General features: G+C 37.5%; 3 protein-coding genes across 6 annotated transcripts; 1 reads left to right on the top strand and 2 right to left on the bottom strand.

Annotated features, from left to right (window-relative positions):
- Positions 1–67: 67 nt before the first annotated feature.
- LOC116011866 (lipid phosphate phosphatase 2-like) lies at positions 68–3,626 on the bottom strand. 4 transcript variants are annotated; one of them, XM_031251279.1, is made up of 9 exons: positions 3,458–3,626; positions 2,801–2,890; positions 1,717–1,938; positions 1,542–1,629; positions 1,346–1,455; positions 1,153–1,243; positions 800–997; positions 614–673; positions 68–468 (listed from the first exon to the last, which is right to left on the bottom strand). In XM_031251279.1, exons 1-9 carry the CDS (start codon positions 3,521–3,523, stop codon positions 254–256), a joined length of 1,140 nt encoding a protein of 379 aa, XP_031107139.1. In that variant the 5' UTR covers positions 3,524–3,626; the 3' UTR covers positions 68–253. The 4 variants fall into 4 exon arrangements, with proteins under 4 accessions (XP_031107139.1, XP_031107140.1, XP_031107141.1 ...); XM_031251280.1 differs by having other exon boundaries at positions 800–988; positions 3,458–3,624; XM_031251281.1 differs by having other exon boundaries at positions 3,414–3,509.
- A 4,908-nt stretch (positions 3,627–8,534) lies between these two features.
- Positions 8,535–10,886, top strand: LOC116012611. Its single transcript, XM_031252191.1, has 2 exons — positions 8,535–9,482; positions 9,672–10,886. The coding sequence occupies exons 1-2, from the start codon at positions 8,674–8,676 to the stop codon at positions 10,474–10,476; spliced, it is 1,614 nt and encodes a 537-aa protein (XP_031108051.1). The 5' UTR covers positions 8,535–8,673; the 3' UTR covers positions 10,477–10,886.
- LOC116012610 (protein PLASTID MOVEMENT IMPAIRED 2) lies at positions 9,635–13,350 on the bottom strand. Its single transcript, XM_031252190.1, has 3 exons — positions 13,095–13,350; positions 9,917–13,011; positions 9,635–9,832 (listed from the first exon to the last, which is right to left on the bottom strand). Exons 1-2 carry the CDS (start codon positions 13,209–13,211, stop codon positions 11,344–11,346), a joined length of 1,785 nt encoding a protein of 594 aa, XP_031108050.1. The 5' UTR covers positions 13,212–13,350; the 3' UTR covers positions 9,635–9,832; positions 9,917–11,343.
- Between the last annotated feature and the right edge of the window lie 8,483 nt (positions 13,351–21,833).

The raw sequence follows: 21,833 nt of genomic DNA, 5'->3' as shown, positions 1-21,833 counted from the left end.
AAAAAAAAAAAAAAAAAAAAAAAAAAAAAAAAAAAAAAAAAAAGACCAAGAATTTAAACAAAGGATATAATGCGTCAAAATTGGGATTTATTTCAAACTCAATACCCAACTGTGCACGATGAGTGTTTGTTAAAATGCCTCAGCTAGTTACCCATAACTTATAAAAAATGTTCTGTACAAAAATCAAAATCATACTCTCCATAAATACTAATTCTCAAAAATCTGAGCTATTTAACTAGAACTCTAGAAGTAGTCAAGAATGCCTTCCTCCACCAGACTTCATATCCTCTGAGTGTGAGTGACGATCGTCAGCCAAAGCAATCTCCATGAATGCTTCAGCTTCAGCTTCATCACTTCTTTTAGTTTCTTGATTGTCAACTCCAGCCTCTAAGCTCCCTGCGCCATTGTTGACCGGAGTAGTTCCACCACACTCATCCATAGCCCGGAAATATGCATACGTCGCCCACCCTACAAGTACGAAAGGGAAGCTCCAAATTTGCGACAATTTTATCTCTTGCATTATTTTGTTTGATTCGCAACAGTTTATAATGCGCAATCTTCAAAAATACTCAATTAGTAAATGACTAATAAAGAGATGGATGTTAAGGCATACCTCGAACATGATGTGGGGGTGGGAAGAACTGTAAGTAGCAAAACAAGGCAACTACATAACCTGCAAAACAGTAAAAGCCCGTGAATGTGATCAAAGAAATGCATCAAATCCAACTTTCTTTTTCTGTTAGAGGAATGATTTCCGACCATATTTAGTACACACAAATCAGATTCTAGTAGCACAAACCAAGTAAACCTCCAGCAAACACGTCTTGCCAGTGGTGCCTGTAGTCATCCACTCGAGAAATCCCAACGAGAGCTGCAGCTAGAAGAGGAAGCCAAACTAAACAGAGTTTTGCAACATGACCCCGGCAATCAAATGCTTTTATCTTCCCCGCTAAATACAGTGACAGAAATCCAAGACCAGCAAATGACACTGCAAAACCTAGAAGTTAGCAATTCAGCTGCAAGCATGGGAACACAAATTATAATTAATTTTTTAGCAAAGTATCATTCAAAATACAAGCTCCTATTGTTTAGAATACACAGAAGTGTATATAGGTATAGCTGCTTGGTAAATTCTCTTATTACTGCCCTTACAGGAAGTGTGCCCACTTGGAAAACTCTTATGCCCCTCCTTTATGATATTTTTTGCACCACTGCATATAACATTTCCCCATTTATCATAAACCTGTATGGCCATTACAATTAAGTAGATCCTGTTAAGAGTAAAAAACAAAGAGGAGGAAGCATTGAAAATAAGACCATGAAAAGCAATCCTATTGCAGCTCACATCTTTCCCATCTGGAAAACAACGCCAAAAGAAGTCTGGTCTAGGCCGACCAACTGCATCTTTTATGGCATCTGTGATAACTGTTGTCCCCAGAGTAGAGAATAAGAGCCCTGCAAGAAAACAGTACTCATCAAAGGTTATAATTCAAATGACAGAATTTGCAAAAAGACAGAAAGTATAAGTCGGATTTAGTTACCTAGTATTGCATGATGAAGATCATAGACATCTCTTCGGTAAAAATAGAATATCAGAAAGATGAAAATTGGCAACACATCCGCATACATCTGCAACATTTGAACAAGTTAAACATGTTAAATGCTTGAACAAAAAGTGACTCACTAATAGCAACATTAGTCGAGCAGTAAACTCACAGGCACAACCCAGAAAGGAACAGTATTACTCTTATGTGGATACTTGAGATCATCCATCATATCTTTCCCAACAAAACGATAAAATGGATGAATAAAATTCAGAGCAGCTATAATCCCAGCAAGAAGCAGCAGAATCAGCCAGTCATGCTTATGTGTCCTTGCCACTTTGACTCCATGAGACCTTAGAGTATGTGATCCAAGCTGGACTTCCCTCATTGCTGTCTGTTAAAGATATATTTTATTTCTGTTGGTGTTTAGACGATAGAATGAACCCAAGTAACAACTCTTTACAAAGGCTAAACATGTAGATCAAACAAATGAAGATTAGTTATATAATCAAATTAAACAAGTGGCATCTGCAAAAAGAAATGTATTTTCCAAAACATTCCTGTTATATGCATTACAAGTGCAGTTATCATAGAAATAGGGATTAGAAAAAACCATGTTTTTGGCAACATGAATAACATTCCATAAAACATATGCTCTGATTCATTCTCAGGTATCTAAATCTAGCAAATTAAGCAGTTCCAAATTACTTTCTTCAGTTTCTCAGATATTTAAGATGGTAACACACAATGTCGCTCATCATCATCCTCCTACTATTAACTAATTACCAATCTGTGGTGGGAAATATACTTCTGAAAGTTAAAGTGAATGCTCCAATATGAAGCAACCTTGTTTCAATAAAGACCAGTTTCAGCAAATAAGTCATTATTCAGGAGAAAGAATGACTCGCTATGACACCCCATTATAATGGAAAGTGCATATCAATAATTAATCTCACAACTACATTAAATACATAGCAAAAGCAGTAATTAGGTTTCGTAAGACCGAAACAGTCATAAAGCTATTCAATACTGCAAAATGAAATGACAACATGTTTTGTGGTATTTAGGTTGCAGGCTTGCAGCAACATCTATAAACTTAAACATTTTTAATAAATGATCAAAGAAAAATTAGAATATATATATATACTCTTTCGAAACAAAAATTTCATTGTCTCAAGTACAGTGATCAAGATTATGCTCAATAAGATCAACATAATTTATTAATGAAAACATAGAAGGGACCAAGTCATTTATACCTTCTTATCATGTGTTATCAATGGCAAATAAGGGTGAGAAAATGAATCACTACCACCATTAGAAGTCCTCGATCTTTGATCTGTCAACCCCTACAGAAACACCAAAATATCAATCTTGAGCAAGGATGAATAATTACTAATATTGACATATTGTCATAAACTGATTAGAAAAGTTTGAGTATCCAAAAAATTAAGGTAGTCGAAGCTAAAAGGGAGTCTTGATTCAGGTTAGGGTTGCCAGTTATTTAAATTGGTACTACAAGCCATACTTGAATATCATAAATCACAAACAGTTAGCTGAATAATTGTACCAAAACTAAAACTAAATACCAAAATCATGAACCATAATGGCACATAATATTCAGCAAGCAACACATCTCATCACGATTGACTTTCAACACAACACAATGCCAAAACAATTGCATTAATAAATGCATACACTGCAATTAAACTGCACCCAATTTACAGAGCTCAAACCAGTGAGCCGGTCAAATTCATGAAAAGCTGCAGAAAACTCTCTCTCTCTCTCTCTCTCTTTATATATATATATATATATACACAGACACACACACACACACACACACACACAAAAACAAAATACAGAGAAGCAAACATATAATGGTGTTAGTATCCATGAATCGGCGGAGAGCTCCATACCTGACCCCGGGAAAACCAACTGAAATTCTCAAGACAAAAGACGGATCTCAAGCGGCACCAAGACATGGATGAAACAGAACTTCAGAAAAACAATAATCAAAACAAATCGACGAATTTACAGGTTAAGGAAACGAAGAAGAACCCGGATTCCAAAGTCCAGGACACTAAAGTATATATATACTCCGTACATCACAGTGATAAAGCACATCCCACATGCCAGTACAAAACGTCAAGTGGGTTAGGTACCCCACACAGAGTCAATATCCACTGCACAGTAATACGTAAAAATGTAAAACGTACCCTTAACGAAGCCAAGAAAGCTGGAAAAAAATTAATGGCGGATCCAAAAAATGAAGCCTATAAAACTTTTTTACAGTTCAAGCAGAGGGTTTGGGTGGAGAAATGAAATAGAATCATTCAGGCTCAAGTTTGGGAGAGTGAAATTAGAACTGTAACAATTAAACCGGAATCATAGTTATTACAAATATTTATTTTAAAAAAATGAAAAATAATGGTAATGATATTTTATGTGACGGATTTCATCAATTTTTAAATACTGTTCTTCTACCACTTGGTACACACGCATATATATAGTTTTATTAGTATATGTAAGTAATGATTATAATTTTATTTTTTATGAACAATATACACATCTACTATGGTCTAAATTTCTCTTTCACAGTATAAGAGTTGTCTTTAGAAGATGCTCTAAAATCATGAGCATCCTTCGCACATTCAATGGATATTTTAAAAATTTAGGGTGTGTTTGGTAACTCGTAAAATGACTTCCGGAAAATGTTTTCCGAGTTTTCGGTGTTTGACAATGTCCGAAAAATTCGGTTAATGGAAAATGATTTCCATTGACCAAGAAAAATCAGTTCATTTTTCCAGAAAATGACTTACAGAATTTTTTCCCGTAAGTAATTTTTCGGAATCGCCAAAATGACTGTTTCGCATGTTCTCGACCAAAACCAACTCATATCCTATATCACCCATGACCAAAAATGGACCAAGAGGTGGGAAACCGCCGGAAACCATATAGGTATCCGGCGCGAAAACCTGTTGTTTTACATTTTTTTAATTTTTTAGTTTTTAATTCTATTTTTTTATAAATAATATTATTATAATTTTTTATATTTTAAATAAAATAATTAGAATATTTAATTATACAATTCTATCCATTTTCTAGAGAATGAACCAAACACACAAAGACAGTTTTATATAATACACCAAACACTGAAAATGAAACTATTTTCTAGAAAAATGACTCATTTTCCAAAAAATATTTTCCGGAAGTCATTTTCCTGCTTTCCAAACGAACCCTTAGATAAAAACGAAAGGAATAACAAAGAACTATCAACTATATAAAATATTATAAAGAAAAAAATTATGGAAAACACCCATCTCCTTCTCTTCTCCTCTCATCTTACAAGCCACCATTGAACAGAACAGAACAAAATCCTTAAATTAAAAGTAAATAAAAAATAATGGAAATGAATATTAACCCATCACATAAGTTATTTTCATCTTCAAAACTCAGAATACATAACAAACAAACAAACTATATTTTTTAATTCCCAAAAAAAAAACCCAACAACGACAATAACAATGGAAACAACAAACCGAATCATCTTTATCTTCACTGCCATCTGATTCTCGCCATTTTTTCTTGCCCACTGCCCCTCGCCCCTCTGATTCTTGCCTCCTTCTCCAGTATCCACTGCTCCTCTGATCTTCTCCTATTTGCGTCTTATTTGGTATAGAGAAAATGGCTGGGATTTAGTTTACAAATGGGTTGTAGGTTTGGGTCAAATGGTTAATAATAATAGTAGTAGTAGTAGAAGAGTACGGGTGGCAGGTTTATGCTTTCAAGTGACTTAATAATAATACTAATAATAATAATAATAATTTGTAAATGTAATTGAAAATTAAGAAATTAACCCAATGTCTTTATAGGTTATTTTACATTCAATCAACTAAAAGTAAACAGTTAATTTACCAAACATTTTTCTATAATCAACTAATACAATTAACTGGTCAAACCAGCTAGTACAATCAACTATTAACTATCAGCTAACCTAATCAATTATCAGCTATCAGTTATCAACTAATTACCAAACATCTCCAATATCACGGCATATAGAATTTATGAAATTCAGCCTACAAATAAAGGTCATCTAGTACGATGAATATGAACGTGTAAAATTTTGCTTTACGATGAATATTAACAAGTTTACATTACTAATCTCTTCCTAACAACTTCTAAGGCGCTTTTATCAGCCTATCAAGTATGAATGGGTCTCAAAGTCTTTGATCATTCCCTGAGTAATCTTCAGAGGATCCTGCAAGAGGACAATTTGGACATTTCTAAATTATGTTGGAGGCCTAAAGAGTCGTCATTTCTTTTCAGGGTTAGCCATTCATTCTGATCTGAAGAAAAAAAAAAATTATTTTAATATTTAGTGATGGTTTTTTTGAGTCCAATTAATTTTGAGAGTTAATACCCAATATAGTCATCGACTATAGTGGTTTTACTCAGTTTAATCCTAAATGGTTTTTTGTGCTCAATTTAGTCATCGACTTTGATGATTTTTCCCAATTTAGTCTTTTGTTAAAAATTCTGTTATTGAATGGTTAGAAATATGGTCGTAATGGTAATTTATAATCCTTCATCCCATTTGGGATGATTATTTCTTCTTTCCCTTATTAAGATCCACCCAAAAATGTAAATCTTCGTACCCAAATATTTATTTACTCTGTATTTATTTATTTAGGATTGAAGTTGATTACTACAAAAATTTGTGTTTTTGCGTGGATCTTAATAAGGGAAAGAAGAATGTATCATCCCAAATGAGATGAAAGATGATAAATTACCATTATAACCTTATTTTTAACAGTCAACTAAAATAATTTTTAACAAATGACTAAACTGTGTAAAACCATCAAAGTCGAGGACTAAATTGAGCACAAAAAGTCATTTAGGACTAAATTGAGTAAAGCCACTATAGTCGAGGACTATATTGGGTATTAACTCTAATTTTGACCTACAACATTTGTGACGATGTGTTTGATAAAATACACATTGTTCTAAACAAATGTCATTCAAATGATTTATTGAAAATTAAATATTTTAAAATATTTAATTTTAAATAAATGTAAAACTTGACCCAAGTTTTTTTTAATGTGGAATTATTTATTTAAAATTAATACAACGTCTTTTTTTTTTTTAGAATGAAAATTTGTACCCTATTATCAAAAACCCTATACGATGAGCTTTATGTTTCACTAGTTTAGTGTTTATCGAATCAATCATCAGTTTCAACTCCTTGCTGCTTGAGCAAGACTTTCATGCGGGTTTTTGAACCATTGGGTTAAGTCCTGCGAGACAATCAATTAGCTTATTTTATTAAATTCCAAGTGATCGCAATACTCAGTTACTTTGATTACGGGAAAACATGCAACACTACCCGAATGAATGTGCATTATGGGTGAAACCCATCTTGTGATCTTAACCGTCAAATGACTACCATAAGATAAAATCATCATATGTTACCTATAGTGGACCGACTTAAAACAAAAAAAGACCAATCAACATTTCTTATTGGAAGTTAAAGTTAAGACTTTATAGTTACTAAATTAACTATTTTATCAACTTGGTTGAGTTGCCCAAAAACAAATACGGAGTAGTTAATACTCCAGATAATTATTTAATTGCAATAGAGATTGATTGAACACAACCAAGGCTAATAACACCATTTATATATTATGGTCTTTCCAAATCTTACTCTAGATTTCGAGAGAAATCACTCAACTAACTTAACTAAGTTACAATAAAATGAAAGACAATAAATAAAGTAAAATATTATATTATAAGTTAATTTAATTGCAATATCTTATTTTTAAAAAGTATCTTGAACATATGTCAACCAAATATGAATGTCCAAATGATTTTCATAACTATTCAAGTGAGAATAAGGTTTGACACCTTGCATGCCGTACCACAAATATTGTTTCACAAAAGCTCAGGCCAGTTGCGTATTGTCTATAGTAAATTCGAATCAACTTATTAAGTTGAATATATTATCAAATTGTGCTAACAATCTAACCTTGAATCTAGAAAGTATTACCTCAGCACATATAAAACTAAACAAAATGTAGTGAAGATGTGAGAATATGTTACTAAATATTTCAATGACTTAGACAATTTGTATAATAATTTGCCATTTTGAAGAGGCAATACTTATATGGAGGAGATAGGGAGAGGAGAGAGAATAATTGGGGTCTTTGATGAAGGACATTGTTTTTGCTGTTAGATTTGTAGGCCACACTAAAAAAGAAACGCTGCAAAGTTGTATCGCGTGAGGCGCAAATCTTGTGTCCAGTCAGGCACGTAAATCTTTACATTTTTCTTCTTCTTTTTTATTTATTTATTATTATTATTTTTTATTTTGTGTTTTCATATTTTGTTTTTGTTTATTTTTTTTCTCCTTCTCCCTCATCTTCTTTTTCTAGTCACACATGTAAAAACTCATAAAAACCTACAACTATTGGAGATGCTCTTAGACTATAGTCCCGAAATCACTAGCTAAGTAAATAAAACATAATTATTATATATGAAGGCCACGAGTATGACTTTTATAAATACCCTCTTAGACTATTGTCTCAAAATCACTAGCTAAGTGAGTAAAACATAATTACCATATCTAAAGATCATGAGTATGACTCTTATAAATACCATCTTAAATGTGTTCATTGCTTGGGGTACAATTTACTTTTTTTATTTTTTATTTTTGTGGTTTACGAGTTATTACACATGGGCGGGGTTACACAGTAAACGCTCAGATAGTGGTTGCGGACTTTTCTCGTAAAAAAGGATGTACAATTAGTAAAGAGATAAATCCAATTAGTTGTAATTTAAGAAGAATTTAACATTTAATATTGATATCAAATAATAATAATATTTTAAAAACAAATTAGTGTACTATATAAAACTATGGGGTTTAAGGATATCATATTTTATTAAATTTATTAATTGTATTATTAAGAAAGAAATTCTTGACTCAGCAGCAAACATAGATAGAAAGCAACAGGTTGCCCAACTAACTTATCCCTCACTATAATCTATTCTTTTTCTCTGAGTATTTATGTAACCGCCGTGGCCCCAACAGCCTAGTAACCGCCCCAAAAAGTCAGTCTGCGCCACCATTTTCGGGCTGATGGACCCACCGCTCCCCGCCATGGCGGCCTCACTCGTCGACGCGCAACCGCTCTCAGCCTCCGCCTCCGCCTCCGCCGCCAAGATCCGCCTTATGTGCAGCTACGGTGGCCACATAGCGCACCGCCCACTCTGCAAGTCCCTGTGCTATGTCGGAGGCGAAACCCGCGTGGTCGCCGTTGACCGCCGCACCACCGCCGCTTCACTCTCTGCCCTCATCGCCCACCTCTCGCGCGTGCTCTACAACAGCCGGCCGTTTCACCTCAAGTACCAGCTCCCGAACGAGGAGCTGGATTCCCTCGTCTCCGTCACTACCGATGAGGACTTCCACAACATGCTCGAGGAGTACGACCGCATCTCCTCGTCCGCGTCTGCTACGCCTTCTCGCATCCGATTGTTCCTCTTCCCCGATTCGCAAGGCTCGGCCCTCCTCGACCAGAAAGCCGACTCCTGGTTCTCCGATGCTTTGAACAATTCCACGATTGTGAGGAAGGGCCAGTCTACTGATTCCTGTACGCCCCGTGGATTGATGGGCCTTGATACTGTTGTTGGCTCCGACTTGCTCTCTGTCGAGGGTCAAGCGGAGTGTTTGAGTAGCAGTGGAGGTGGGGGCGGAGATGCTAAGCATGGATTGGAACTTGGTGGTTTGTTGCAGGAATCCTTGGTTTTGGAGACCAGTTCTTCGTTTGGCTCTACTAATTCTTCGATTTCAATGTCGAATTTGCCGGCGATTGGAGTTCACGGCGAGGAGACTGCTTTCAATTTGCTGGAAAAGAGGCTAAGAGTCCCCTCTTCGGCTTCTCTTGAAAGGTACTATTTAGAATTTCGATATGATCTGATTGCTATTGAGTACTAATTTTTGCTAATACTTAGGTTTAGGGTTTACTTGCAGTCTCGTAGTATTGAAAATTAAAGTACTTTAGCATGCTGAAAGCTGAACTAATATGTATAAATAATTGATATCCATTAGAGCTTTGGCTTATTCATTGAACTTTACAGTGATATTAGTGTTGGAAGTGTTGGTTTTCAATCCAAACCATCAACATATCAAGAGCCATTTATTCAAGTTGTGTCTGGAGCAACAAGCTGCACTACCGAACCAGAAAGTCCCATCTCGAATGCTTCGAATTTGTTTCAGGCTCAAAAAATGGTTCAGGTTCCTGCATATCAAGTCTCCCAGCAGTCAGATGGGAAGGCACAACATCATGGGGTGCAGTATGTTCATGGAGGTCCCTACTACATACCTCAATATACTACGACTCCATTGCCATCGTCATCTTGCTATCCAGTGTATCAGGTTCCAGTGCAGCAGAGCCCATATACATTGAGTCAGCAATACCCAATTTACTTTGTTCCTGTGCATCCAACTCCGTCTATAAATATGTCAATGCAGTGTAGCGTAAATGATACTGCAACTATTTCTCCCAATCGACCCATACTGCATCCACAAGGACATGTTATCCCTCCGCCAACAGCTCAAAAGGATTTCCCGAGTGCTCAACAAGTACCTGACTCATCTGCAAAAGTTTACAGGACCATCCCAATATCAACTGTTCCTGTTAGTGCACCTTCCACTCAAGGTCAACAGCAGTTTGTCGGCCATCTTGAGGCACAATTCAGCTCCCAGCCTGTTTCTTCAACATCAGTTTCGGTGACTAATTATTCTGATGAGTTTGATGAGGACCTTTCTTACGCTCAAATATATAAGAGTCAGCCTCCAGCTCCAGCATTTATCTCTCAGTGTCAAACCATTACAAAGGGGCAACAGTACTCTTATAAGAGTCCTCAATGCAGCAATACCTAAATAGCATGACAACCAAAGGCACATGGCTTCCTCAGTGAGGTCTACAGGCTATCACTAGAAGAACAAAATTTTGGTATGGGTGTGATTATTTTTCTTTTCTTTTCAACACTATAGTCTTAATCTTTCAGTATATTGTTTTTTTTTCCTTGTCTTACTCCCTTTGTCTATTTGTTTATTTTTTGTTCTTTCTCAACCCTCTCCCTCCCCTACCTCCATTACGGTCAAAACAGGTGTAATTTATTTTTCTACCAGTTAGTGTGGGAATTTAGTTTATTTCTAAGGCTTGCTTCGTCTTCATGTCAACTGTTGTAAGTTTTCTGTTTGTGAGTATTCAATACACAAGGTGCTTGTAAGTTCTAACGTCAACACAACATTATGAATTGAATCAATATACAGATTCTGGATGTATATATTTTTTTTCTTGCCTTGCGTTATTTATAAATGTGCTGTAGAGTTTTTGGTACATGGAAAGTGAAGCTATTTTTTCTACACAAAGTCATATGATTATAGCAAGAAAAAAAAAAGGACAGTACTTGTTAGTTAGAATTGAGAAAATGTTGTCTTGCCTCTTAAATCTTAACCACTGTGTAAAGATCAATGGTTTCTTGAATGTGTGGGGCGATTTGCAGGTGACTACTCTTCTGCTGACTTGGTTTAAAACCGGAAAAACTATAAAGAAGCCTCATAAGGCAGGAATCTAATTACTGAGAACTCTTGGAATCCTGCAAACTTTTTTCTTCATTCTACTAGTTTAGCAGAGCCAAATCTGGAAAACAAGAACTTATTAGATAAAGCTATTTTTTTTTTCTGGGTTGTCTGTAAGAGAAATGTTTTGTTCTCTTCACCCACAAGGATTAGAATATATGGTCACATGTTACCCTCAGAGCTCCTGCCACCAAAAAATTTGGCGATTTTTGGCAATACCTTTCTTCTCCCTGTAACTGTGAAGGAGGTTGATCTACGTGTGAGCCTAAATGCTGGAGATGCAGACTTTCGGTACTTTGATCGTCTGCCTGGTGTCAGCTTTCCGCTTGTGTTCATTGATTTTCGTTGAGAGTTTTCCCACTTGTGCAACTCTCTTTCAACCATAGCTGTTGCAGAGAGTGAACGCTCTTCCTCTGCCTTAAGCTCTCTTGTTTCCTTCTCAATCATCTCTGTTCTCATTATGATTTCCTTTTCACTTGCTTCCAAAGCTTTGACCCAAGCCTCAGCTGCTGCAACTTTCTTATCTGCAATTTCTTCTGCCATAGCTGCACGCCCTGTTAAGTATTCATATTCAAATTTTGAGATGATTATCTTGGAGCTCTTCTTAGAAGCTCTATTTCTTATTGTCTTTTCTACAACAGCTCTTAGATTTTCCAGTGCTATCCCTTCTGATGACTTAACATTCTTAAGCTCTTGTATTGCAGCTTGGAGTTTGTCCTCAGCCAAGTCTGTTTCAGAATTCGTTTTCTGAATTTCTTCCTTAACTTTTGCAGTTTCTTCCATGGCAGCAACTCTTTCATTCTTGGCAGCCTCGACTCCTGCCTTTAGTTGCTCAAGAGTGAGGGATAAATTTGAGGCGATGGAGTTGGCTTTTTCTTCAGATGCAGATGCAGCCTCCAGCTTGGCTTTTGCTCTAAGGAGCTTCGCGCTCAGGTTCTGAATTGTTACATCCCCCTTCTCGTATTTCTTCATGCATTGAGCCTTTTCTTCTGATATGCGCTTTAGCTCATTTCTTGTATCATCCATGGAAGTCATGAACTTGAAGCTTTCTTCCTTAACAGAAGCTAATGCCCTCTTTGCTGCTTCAAGTTCCTTGTTGATTGACTCCAATTCCGCGGATTCCTTTTCCTCGAGATTAGGCTTAGCATTTCTCTGAATACTTTTATCCATTTCCCTCACTTGTTTCAGTTCACTCTCTAAGATCCTGGCATCCAAATTTGCAGCAGCCAGTTCTGTTTCAAGCTTTTCAGCTCTGTCAGTCTGTTGGATCAAACCATTAATCTTCTCCCTCATCTTCTCTATCAGAGCAGAGTGTTTCTTGGCTTCTTCTGCTCTCTGAGCTTCAATGGCTCTGCACTCTTTAATGGCTTCAATTCGAGCCAACTCAACAACCACAATCTCTTCATTGATCTCCTCGATCTCCCTCTGTAAACCCTCAATTGTGCTTGAACAAGACTGCATTTTTGAGCCTGAACCACTCACTTCTTCCACAGCCCTCCTTTTTTCCTCTGAAGCTGCAGCCATATCTTGCTTGAGTTTATTCATTTCTCGCTTCGCGTCTCCCAATTCCTTCATCACTTTCGCGTACCCATTGTAGTCTGTCTTCCCAAAACTCACTCCCCTGGGGGTTTTCGCCTTCTTCAGTTTCTCCATATCCGCAGCCCGGAGCTTTAGCCTTGAATTCAGTTCTTCAATCCTTGTTGACAAATCTTTCACTGTCTTCTTCGCATCTGAAAGCTCGGTTTCTGCTTGGGATTTCACACTCTCTGCAACTCTTCTGCTCTCGCTGAACCGCCCCGCGTCTCTTCTCGCCATGTGAAGCTTTCTTATCTGCAGGCAACGCTGGATTAATACAGCCCAGCAAGGAATCTGGGAAGATGAAGAAGAAACAAAAAGTTGAGAAAAACACACACCTCTGAAGAATTTATATGGGATTTCTCGAGTGCAGTGTTGCCTTCAACAATCCTTTCTCCGTACATATCAATGGCTGCTTTCACTGACCCAAATCTCCCTCTACCCTCCATCATCATCACGAGAAACGAATCTTGTGCTGCCAAATCTGAAGCTGAGGGGAACAAAGAAGCATAACATTAACATTTTCGGGACATGATATTGTGGGCATTAATTAAGGATGTGGTACGTTTGGTTGTGATGTTGGAGTTGAGTTCGATAGGAGGCCACGAAATATTTGATAATGCAGGGGATGGTTGGTTGGTTGTTATTTGATGCGAAAAACAGCCAAGATTCTTCTCGGGTTTCTGCGTTGAAAGCGTGGACCCCATGCCCAAATGGTATATATTTTCTCGACATAAGAAATTTGTCCTATGCATATATTGTGTTTTGTTTGGTTAATAATCCCATTTAAATGTTTTTTATTTGATAATTGGGTAATATTATGTTGGATAATTATTTTTCTTATAATACTTTTGTCTACCCTAAGTCCAGCATTTTAGGATACATTCGTAAGTTGGGACAATTTCAATTAAGTTTATCACTGTTCACTTAGTAATCACAAAAGTTTTAATTTTTCACGGGAGATGTCTATTAAATTTTTTTTTTTTGAGCGAATCAGTTATGGACAACTTAAGTTGGTTCACCTCATTGTCTTCCTTTGACAGCTGCATCCAAAAAATTGTCATTCTTTGTCAATTAGAATCACGAGGTTGACTTTACCCAAAGAGATCGTCCTTTGTTGACTAGGGTTACAATGTTGATTTCATCTAAAGAGTTGATCGGCTTTATATAGATCAAAAGGATGCTTAGTAAGCTCATAGTCATTGCTTTTGGCCCGGTTTGGTAAATAATTAGTCTATTAGCCAATTTTGACCTATTTGATCATTATTAGTTATTTGACATGGTTAAAAAAATCAATATAAGTGTTTGGTTAATAAGCTTTTTGTAACTCCAAAATACTAAATTTCAAAAGGCTACTCAAAGCAACCTTTTCAATTAGTCTTTTGAAAAAAAAATTATACCAAACAGCTTTCAACTAACAGCTAATTTACCAAACACTTTTCTACAATCAACTAATATTATCAATTAATTACACCTTCTAACACAATCATCTAACAACATTAGCTAACAACTATTTACTAAACAGGACCTTTATGTACCCAAGTTTGGCATTTTTATACAATTTGTAAGTAGATTATTAATGCAATTGTAAAGTCTGTGGTAAAAGGTGTTGTATTAAAGAATTTTAAGTCAATAGATCATTTGACTGATCTATCAAATCGACCATGCCATCAACTCTCCCTTTCGTCTTAAAATTAATTATTCTACTTTGTAATTGTGGCGAGCACGTAAATCTACCCGTTGTTATGTCATAAATTTGGGTTCATCTTGCAAGGCAGATCTGAATTCATGTTCACAATTTTATAATTTTATGTTCACAATTTTAAAATTCTATATTCATAATTTTTTAACTTTATATTAACAATTACAGAATTCTATGTTCACAATTTCAGAATTCTATATTCACAATTTCAAAAGATGAGAACTGAATATTGTATTGATTCAATTGAACGATTACAATGATGAGGAATAGGAGATATATATACAAGGGGAGTCTCAGGTAGAGTAGGATAACTAGTCCTAACGTGACTCAAACTCAGAGAGTCCTGATACTCCCCCTCAAGCGCAGGTAAACTACTAACCTGAAGCTTGTCCCTAAGAAAAGAAAATCTAGGACTAGGCAAAGCTTTTGTAAAGATATCAGCTAATTGATCTTTTGTGGAAATAAAGTTAACCTGAATATCTCCATTGGCAATCCTATCTCTAACAAAGTGGTAGCCAATCTCCACGTGCTTAGTTCTTGCATGAAAAATTGGATTCGCACACATATAAGTAGCACCAAGATTGTCACACCATAATTTGGGAGTAAGGATGCCATCAATTTTGATCTCACGCAGCAAGGACATGATACATATGACCTCAGCACAAACATCAGCCAAGGCTTTATACTCAGCTTCCGTGGATAATCTTGCAACTGTCTTCTGTTTCTTGCACACCCAAGAGATAAGATTGGTGCCAAGAAACACTGCATACCCACTAGTAGATTTACGGTCCTCAGGACAACCAGCCCAGTCAGAATCAGAGAAAGCATGAAGCTCTCTAGAATTTGACTGAGTTACACGCAAGCCGAATGAGAGGGTGCCTTTGACATACCTGAGCACTCGTTTTAGCTGCTCCCAGTGAGACAATGTTGGAGCATGCATATGTTGACACAATTGATTGACCGCAAAGGATAAGTCTGGCCGTGTAATTGTGAGATACTGGAGAGCACCAACCAAACTCCTGTATTTCGTTGGATCTTCATATGAATCTGAATTAAGCAATGGAGTTTTCGATGTAGAAATAGGAGTGGCGAGAGGTTTACAATCAGTCATTCCAACCCATTTCAAGATGTCTGACATGTACCGCTGCTGAGAAAGAATAACACCATTGCTAGTTTTGACTAGCTCAATTCCAAGAAAGAAACCAGGTTCACCAAGATCTCTAATTTTGAAAGCATTAGACAGTTTAGAGAGTAAATCAGACACTAGTAGCTCATTAGTTCCCATTACCAAAATGTCATCAACATATACTAAAAGATACACACATGCAAAACCACGAGAGTAATAGAATAATGACACATCAGTCTTTGAAGCTATAAACCCAACATAGAGTAAAAAAGTATGCAGCAGATTAAACCAAGCTCGTGGAGCTTGCTTTAAGCCATATAAGGAACGCCTCAACAGACAAACGTGATCAGGCAATTGAGCATCAGCATACCCGGGTGGTTGACGCATATAAACAGTCTCAGCCAAATCACCATTCAAAAATGCATTGTGTACGTCAAGCTGCCTAACCACCCAACCTGAGGAAATAGCCAAACTCAAAAGCAATCTGACTGTAGTGGGTTTCACAACCGGACTAAAGGTGTCAAAAAAGTCTTGACCAGGAACTTGATTAAACCCTTTCGCCACAAGTCTCGCCTTATGCCTCTCTATTGAACCATCAGCTTTACGTTTAGTACGAAAAACCCACTTACACCCAATCACATTCATACCTGGGCGAGGAGGAACTAGAACCCAAGTCTGATTGTGCAAAAGTGCATTGAACTCCAGATCCATTGCCTCTCGCCATTCAGAAAATTTAACTGCCTGAGTGTAGCAAGTGGGCTCGGTAGGACAGGCCTGAGCAGAGAGAGCCAAAAGTGGAGCCACAGACCGACTCCTCGTAGCCATTGCATGGGAGCGAACAGTCGGACGTGTGGACTTGCCACGGGGTCGTCCTCTTTGACGAGTAGGAGCAGCAGTGGTGGTGACAGGAGAATCAGCCTGAGCAGAATCAGCAAGAGAATATGGCAATACCTGTAAAACCGATTCAGCCCACGGCTTCTGCACAGAGGGAGGAGATGGCATAGCAACCCTACTAACAAAGGGAAACACATTCTCGTCAAAGTGTACATGTCTGCAAATATAAATCTTATTAGTCGTTAAGTCCATGCATCTGTACCCCCTAAAAGACTCAGGATAACCTAAGAAGACACAAGGAGATGACCGATACGACATTTTGTGACGATTATAAGGACGCAAGTGAGGATAACANCCTAAGAAGACACAAGGAGATGACCGATACGACATTTTGTGACGATTATAAGGACGCAAGCGAGGATAACAAAGACAACCAAACACACGAAGAAAAGAGTACGAGGGAGAAGATTTATGTAACAATAAATGAGGACTGGAATTCTGCAAAACACTAGATGGCATTCTATTAATCAAGTAAACAGCAGTTTCAAAAGCAAAGTCCCAAAAACGAGATGGAACAGACGCACGAGTCATAAGAGTAAGACCAGTTTCGACAATATGCCTGTGCTTCCTCTCAGCACGACCATTCTGTTCATGAGTGTAGGCACAGGATTGTCCATGATTAATCCCTAACTGAAGAAGAACAGTATGTAACTTTTTGTATTCAACTCCTAAGTCCGACTGAATAGCCTTAATTTTGCGATTAAATGACCGTTCAACTAAGGCACGAAACTTGTCAAAAATGGCATACAAGTCAGACTTCAATTTCATAGGATAATACCACGTGTAACGAGAATGGTCATCAACAAAAAGAACAAAATAACGATAACCAGAAGAAGACAAAACAGGAGCTGGTCCCCAAATATCAGTATAAATCAAATCAAGAATATTCGAACTAACAGAGTCTACACGTGGCAAAGGGAAATGAGCAGACTTGCCCAATTGACACGCAGAACACAAAGAAGAAGTACAACGATTATTGCGACTAGAACCACTAACAGAACAAAAAGGAAGAATACGATCTAAGACTCGTTGATGAGGATGTCCCAAACGATCATGCCATACGGAAGAGGAAGCACGGGACGAGATAAACGCACGGGGACTGTTTTTCGGAATGGGCAGCGTGTAGAGACCACCGCAACTATTGCCGCGAAGAAGAATTGCCTTGGTTGCAAAATCCTTCACAACAAAAAAGGATGGATGAAACTCAAAAAAAGACTTTATTATCTTTTGCAAAGCGTTGCACAGATAAAAGAGAGGAAGACAAACCAGGAACATGTAAAATATCAGACATCCTAAATACTTTAGACGGGGTAGAAAAAGAAGCATGACCAGTATGACTAATAAGCAAACATGTACCATCACCAACTCGAAGAGCATCACCACCAGTGTACTCTTCAGATGTAGAGAGCGCAGCAATATCAGGGGTCGCGTGATTTGTCGCCCCAGTGTCTGGAATCCAAAGATGCGAGTCAGATACAAGATTCAGCGCATCCTCAGCATATGTTAAATGAGCTTGGAGTCCACGGCCAATTAAAGAAAAACAGGCTGGTGCAAGATGGCCATAATTGCCACATAATTGGCATTGAGGCTGCCAATTACCACCACGTCGCCCACGTGACCTGCCACCGCTATGCGAGCCACGTCCACGCTGTACACCACCGCCCTGCTGCTGCTGCTGGTCGGCGAAAACAGCAACACCACCGCCCTGCTGCTGCTGCTGGTCGGCGAAAACAGCACCGCCACATGACTGATTCCCACCGCGGCGATTCGATCCGCCACGCCAAGATGACTGATTCCCACCGCGGCGATTCGATCCGCCACGCCAAGACCGCTGATTCCCACCGCGGCGATTCGATCCGCCACGCCAAGACCGCGACCTCCCACCGCGGCGATTCGATCCGCCACGCCAAGACCGCGACCGACCTCCACTACCATTCGATCCGCCACGCCAAGACCGCGACCGACCTCCACTACCACGCTGGCCAACAAAAGCCGCAGCTGCAGGGGCTGGAACACTACCATAGCTATCATCGGTAGCGAACTCATGCGAGCCAAGGAGATCGGCGAGTTCGGGAAGACGCACCGGCTGACCTCGAACATTCAAAGAGGCTACGACAGAGTGATATTCTGGACGTAAAGCTCTGAAAATATACATATTCTGATCCTCCAAAGGAACCGCACGGCCAGCAAGAGCTAGATCTTCCACCATAACTTGCGCACGAGCAATGTAGTCGACGGCGGAGGCATCACCTTGGCGTATTGTTTGCAGCTGTCCAAGAATATGCATAATCCGAGCTTGACTGGAAGAAGCGAGAGCCTGCTCAAGCGCCAACCAGAGATCACGCGACGTAGTGCAACCAATTGCGAGGTACATAACTTCCGACGAAAGTGAAGAGATTAACATGCTAAGGACCGCCTGATCTTGGCGCACCCATGGAGCATGCAGCGGGTTAGGTAGAGCAGCAGCAGCGGAGGACCCTTCAGAAACGGGAAGAAAACGATTAGGGCAAGAGTTCGTGCCATCAACGAAACCCATGAGGTCGTGCCCACGAAGAAACGGAATAACCTGCGTCCTCCAAAACAAGAAATTCTTGTTCGTTAGCTTAATGCTAACATAGTGATGCGCAGCAGACAGAGAAGCGGCTGCTGAAGAAACCGCAGAAGAAATAGCTGCATCAGAAACGGTCCGTTCGGAAGAATTAACAGAGCCGTCAGCCATTAGAAAATAAACCTAGGCTAGCTGATACCAAATGAGAACTGAATATTGTATTGATTCAATTGAACGATTACAATGATGAGGAATAGGAGATATATATACAAGGGGAGTCTCAGGTAGAGTAGGATAACTAGTCCTAACGTGACTCAAACTCAGAGAGTCCTAATACAAAATTCTATGTTCACAATTTCATAATTCTATATTCACAATTTCAAAATTCTATGTTCACAAATTCATAACTCTATATTAATAGTATAACACAACTTAGGAATCTATATAACAAAATTGTGAATATAGAGTTCAAAAATTGTGATTATTGAGTAATGTAATTTTGTATATTAAGATTTAAAATTGTGAATATAGAGTTTTAAAATTGTAACATAAAATTTTAAAATTATGAACATAGACTGGGTCCACCTTGCAATGTGGACCCGGTCCATATCATAATTTGTCTCGATCTACGACTTGAGCTTTCTCTTAAGCCCAAGAACACATTTGAGTCCATACATACAACACATCAACAGTTATGCCATGACCGATTGACCGGAGTCCACCTTATTAGGTGGATTTGGGTCAAAATACACAATTTATATACTGATTGTTTACAATTTACATCACAATTTATATTTAGTATGTAAATTATGAATAATTAGTATATAAAATTGTGAACATTCATTATGTAAATTGTGAACATTCAATATATAAATTGTGTTTTTTTTTAAAATCCGATTCCACCTTACTAGGTGGACCCGGGAGCAAATTATGCTATGAACCCAAGTCCACCTTGCAAGGTGAACCTAAGTTTATGTTCACAATTTTAGAACTCTATGTTCATAATTTTAAAACTCTATATTCACAATTTTAGATCTCAATATACAAAATTATATTACTCAATATTCACAATTTTTGAAATATATATTAACAATTTTGTTATATAGATTCAAAAATTGTGTTATACTGATAAATATAGAGTTATGAAATTATGAACATGAAGTTATGAAATTGTAAATATAGGCTCAACTTCACCTTACAAGGTGGACCCGGGTCCATGGCATAACAACCGGGACCCGGAATAGAATAATTTGCCCCAACACGTACTCCTTTGATCTATAGAATGGGCTTTAGTCTTAGCCTAACAACACATTTGGTCCCATACAACCAACTTGCACTCCAATCTAAAACTTGGGCTTTAGTCTTTAGCCCAACAATACATTGGGCCCATGCACCTCCAATCTACAACCTGGACCAACAACACATTTGGCCAATCATCCAACTTGTACTCCTTCGATCTACAACCTGGGCTTCAATATTAGGCCCAACAACACATTTGGGCACATATATCCAATACATACGTACCATAATGTCTTAATATATAGAGAAAATGATTAAATACACCCTCGAACTTGACATGAAAGTGTAATTAAGTCTATGAATTTTTGAAAGGTGCAATTAAAAACAATAGCATGTGCCAAAGACCTTGTGGTATTGTGGCACCCGATGTCTCGAAAAACACTCTCACATGGATGATGGGAGTGGGTTCGAGCCTCAGTGGAGTCAACTGTTGACTCTTTGTGTTTCAGTAGGGCGAATGTAGCAATACAAGACAGTAGCACTCAAAGAAAAAAAAATAGCATGTCATTTTATTAGTGCATTGGAGCCTTTGAAGCCTAAAAACATGTTAGTAGTATGTCACTAGAGTTTTAGTGATGTTCTGGCTATCTTTGAGAAAAAAATTTGGCAGTCTATTTTATGTTCTGGGCTTCTGGCTATCTTTGAGAAAAAAATTTGGCAGTCAGCGCGCCTGATCGTTCACCACCCGCCTTCTTTGAGGAAGACAACCACCATGTCGCCTTTTCCAAGTGACCAATTGGAGAAGGCGGGCAACTATTTTGTCGCTAATTTTTTCTCGAGTAATTATTAATGATGGTGTTCAATAGTAGATGACGGCAATCTACGATGGCATTCTTACTGGTAACGGGTTGGATACCGGTAAATTAGACTTATTTGACTGATTTTAATAAGTTAAAATACTTAATTGTACCTTACAAAAATTCACATACCTAATTGTACTTCTTCTTCTCTTCTCCCAACCTAATTGTACTTATGTCTGAAGGTGTATTTGACCTTACTTCTTAAAATGTATAGTGAAAAACGTGTGGGATAAAAGCAGAGCTGCCCGCATTAATCATGTTTAACCATGGAGAAATGTGGAACATGTTTTTTGCTTGTAAGTTGATCGTTAGTACATAAGATAAATGTAGATTTTTTTTCAAATAACCTTATATTTATTCGTACCATTAGGGTTGTTAAAACGAGCCAAACTTAAAATGACGTCGTTTTGATATATAAACTTTAATATATTCTGCATTTTTAGTTTCTCATGTTTCTACCCAAATTTTAATTTATTCTAGGTACAAAATCAATACTCTTAATATACAAAATTTAATAACACAAGACAAAAAAAACTCACAACATAAGACAGATACATATGCCCCATAGACACTTCATATATATATATATATATATATATATATATATATATATATATATATATATATATATATATATATATATATATATATATATATATATATATATATATATATATATATATATATATATATATATATATATATATA

The sequence above is a fragment of the Ipomoea triloba genome, chromosome 3 (assembly GCF_003576645.1).
Source record: "Ipomoea triloba cultivar NCNSP0323 chromosome 3, ASM357664v1".
NCBI classification, from domain to species: domain Eukaryota; kingdom Viridiplantae; phylum Streptophyta; class Magnoliopsida; order Solanales; family Convolvulaceae; genus Ipomoea; species Ipomoea triloba.
The sequence above is the reverse complement of the archived record's forward strand: the minus strand, read 5'-3'. Positions and strand labels throughout refer to the sequence as shown.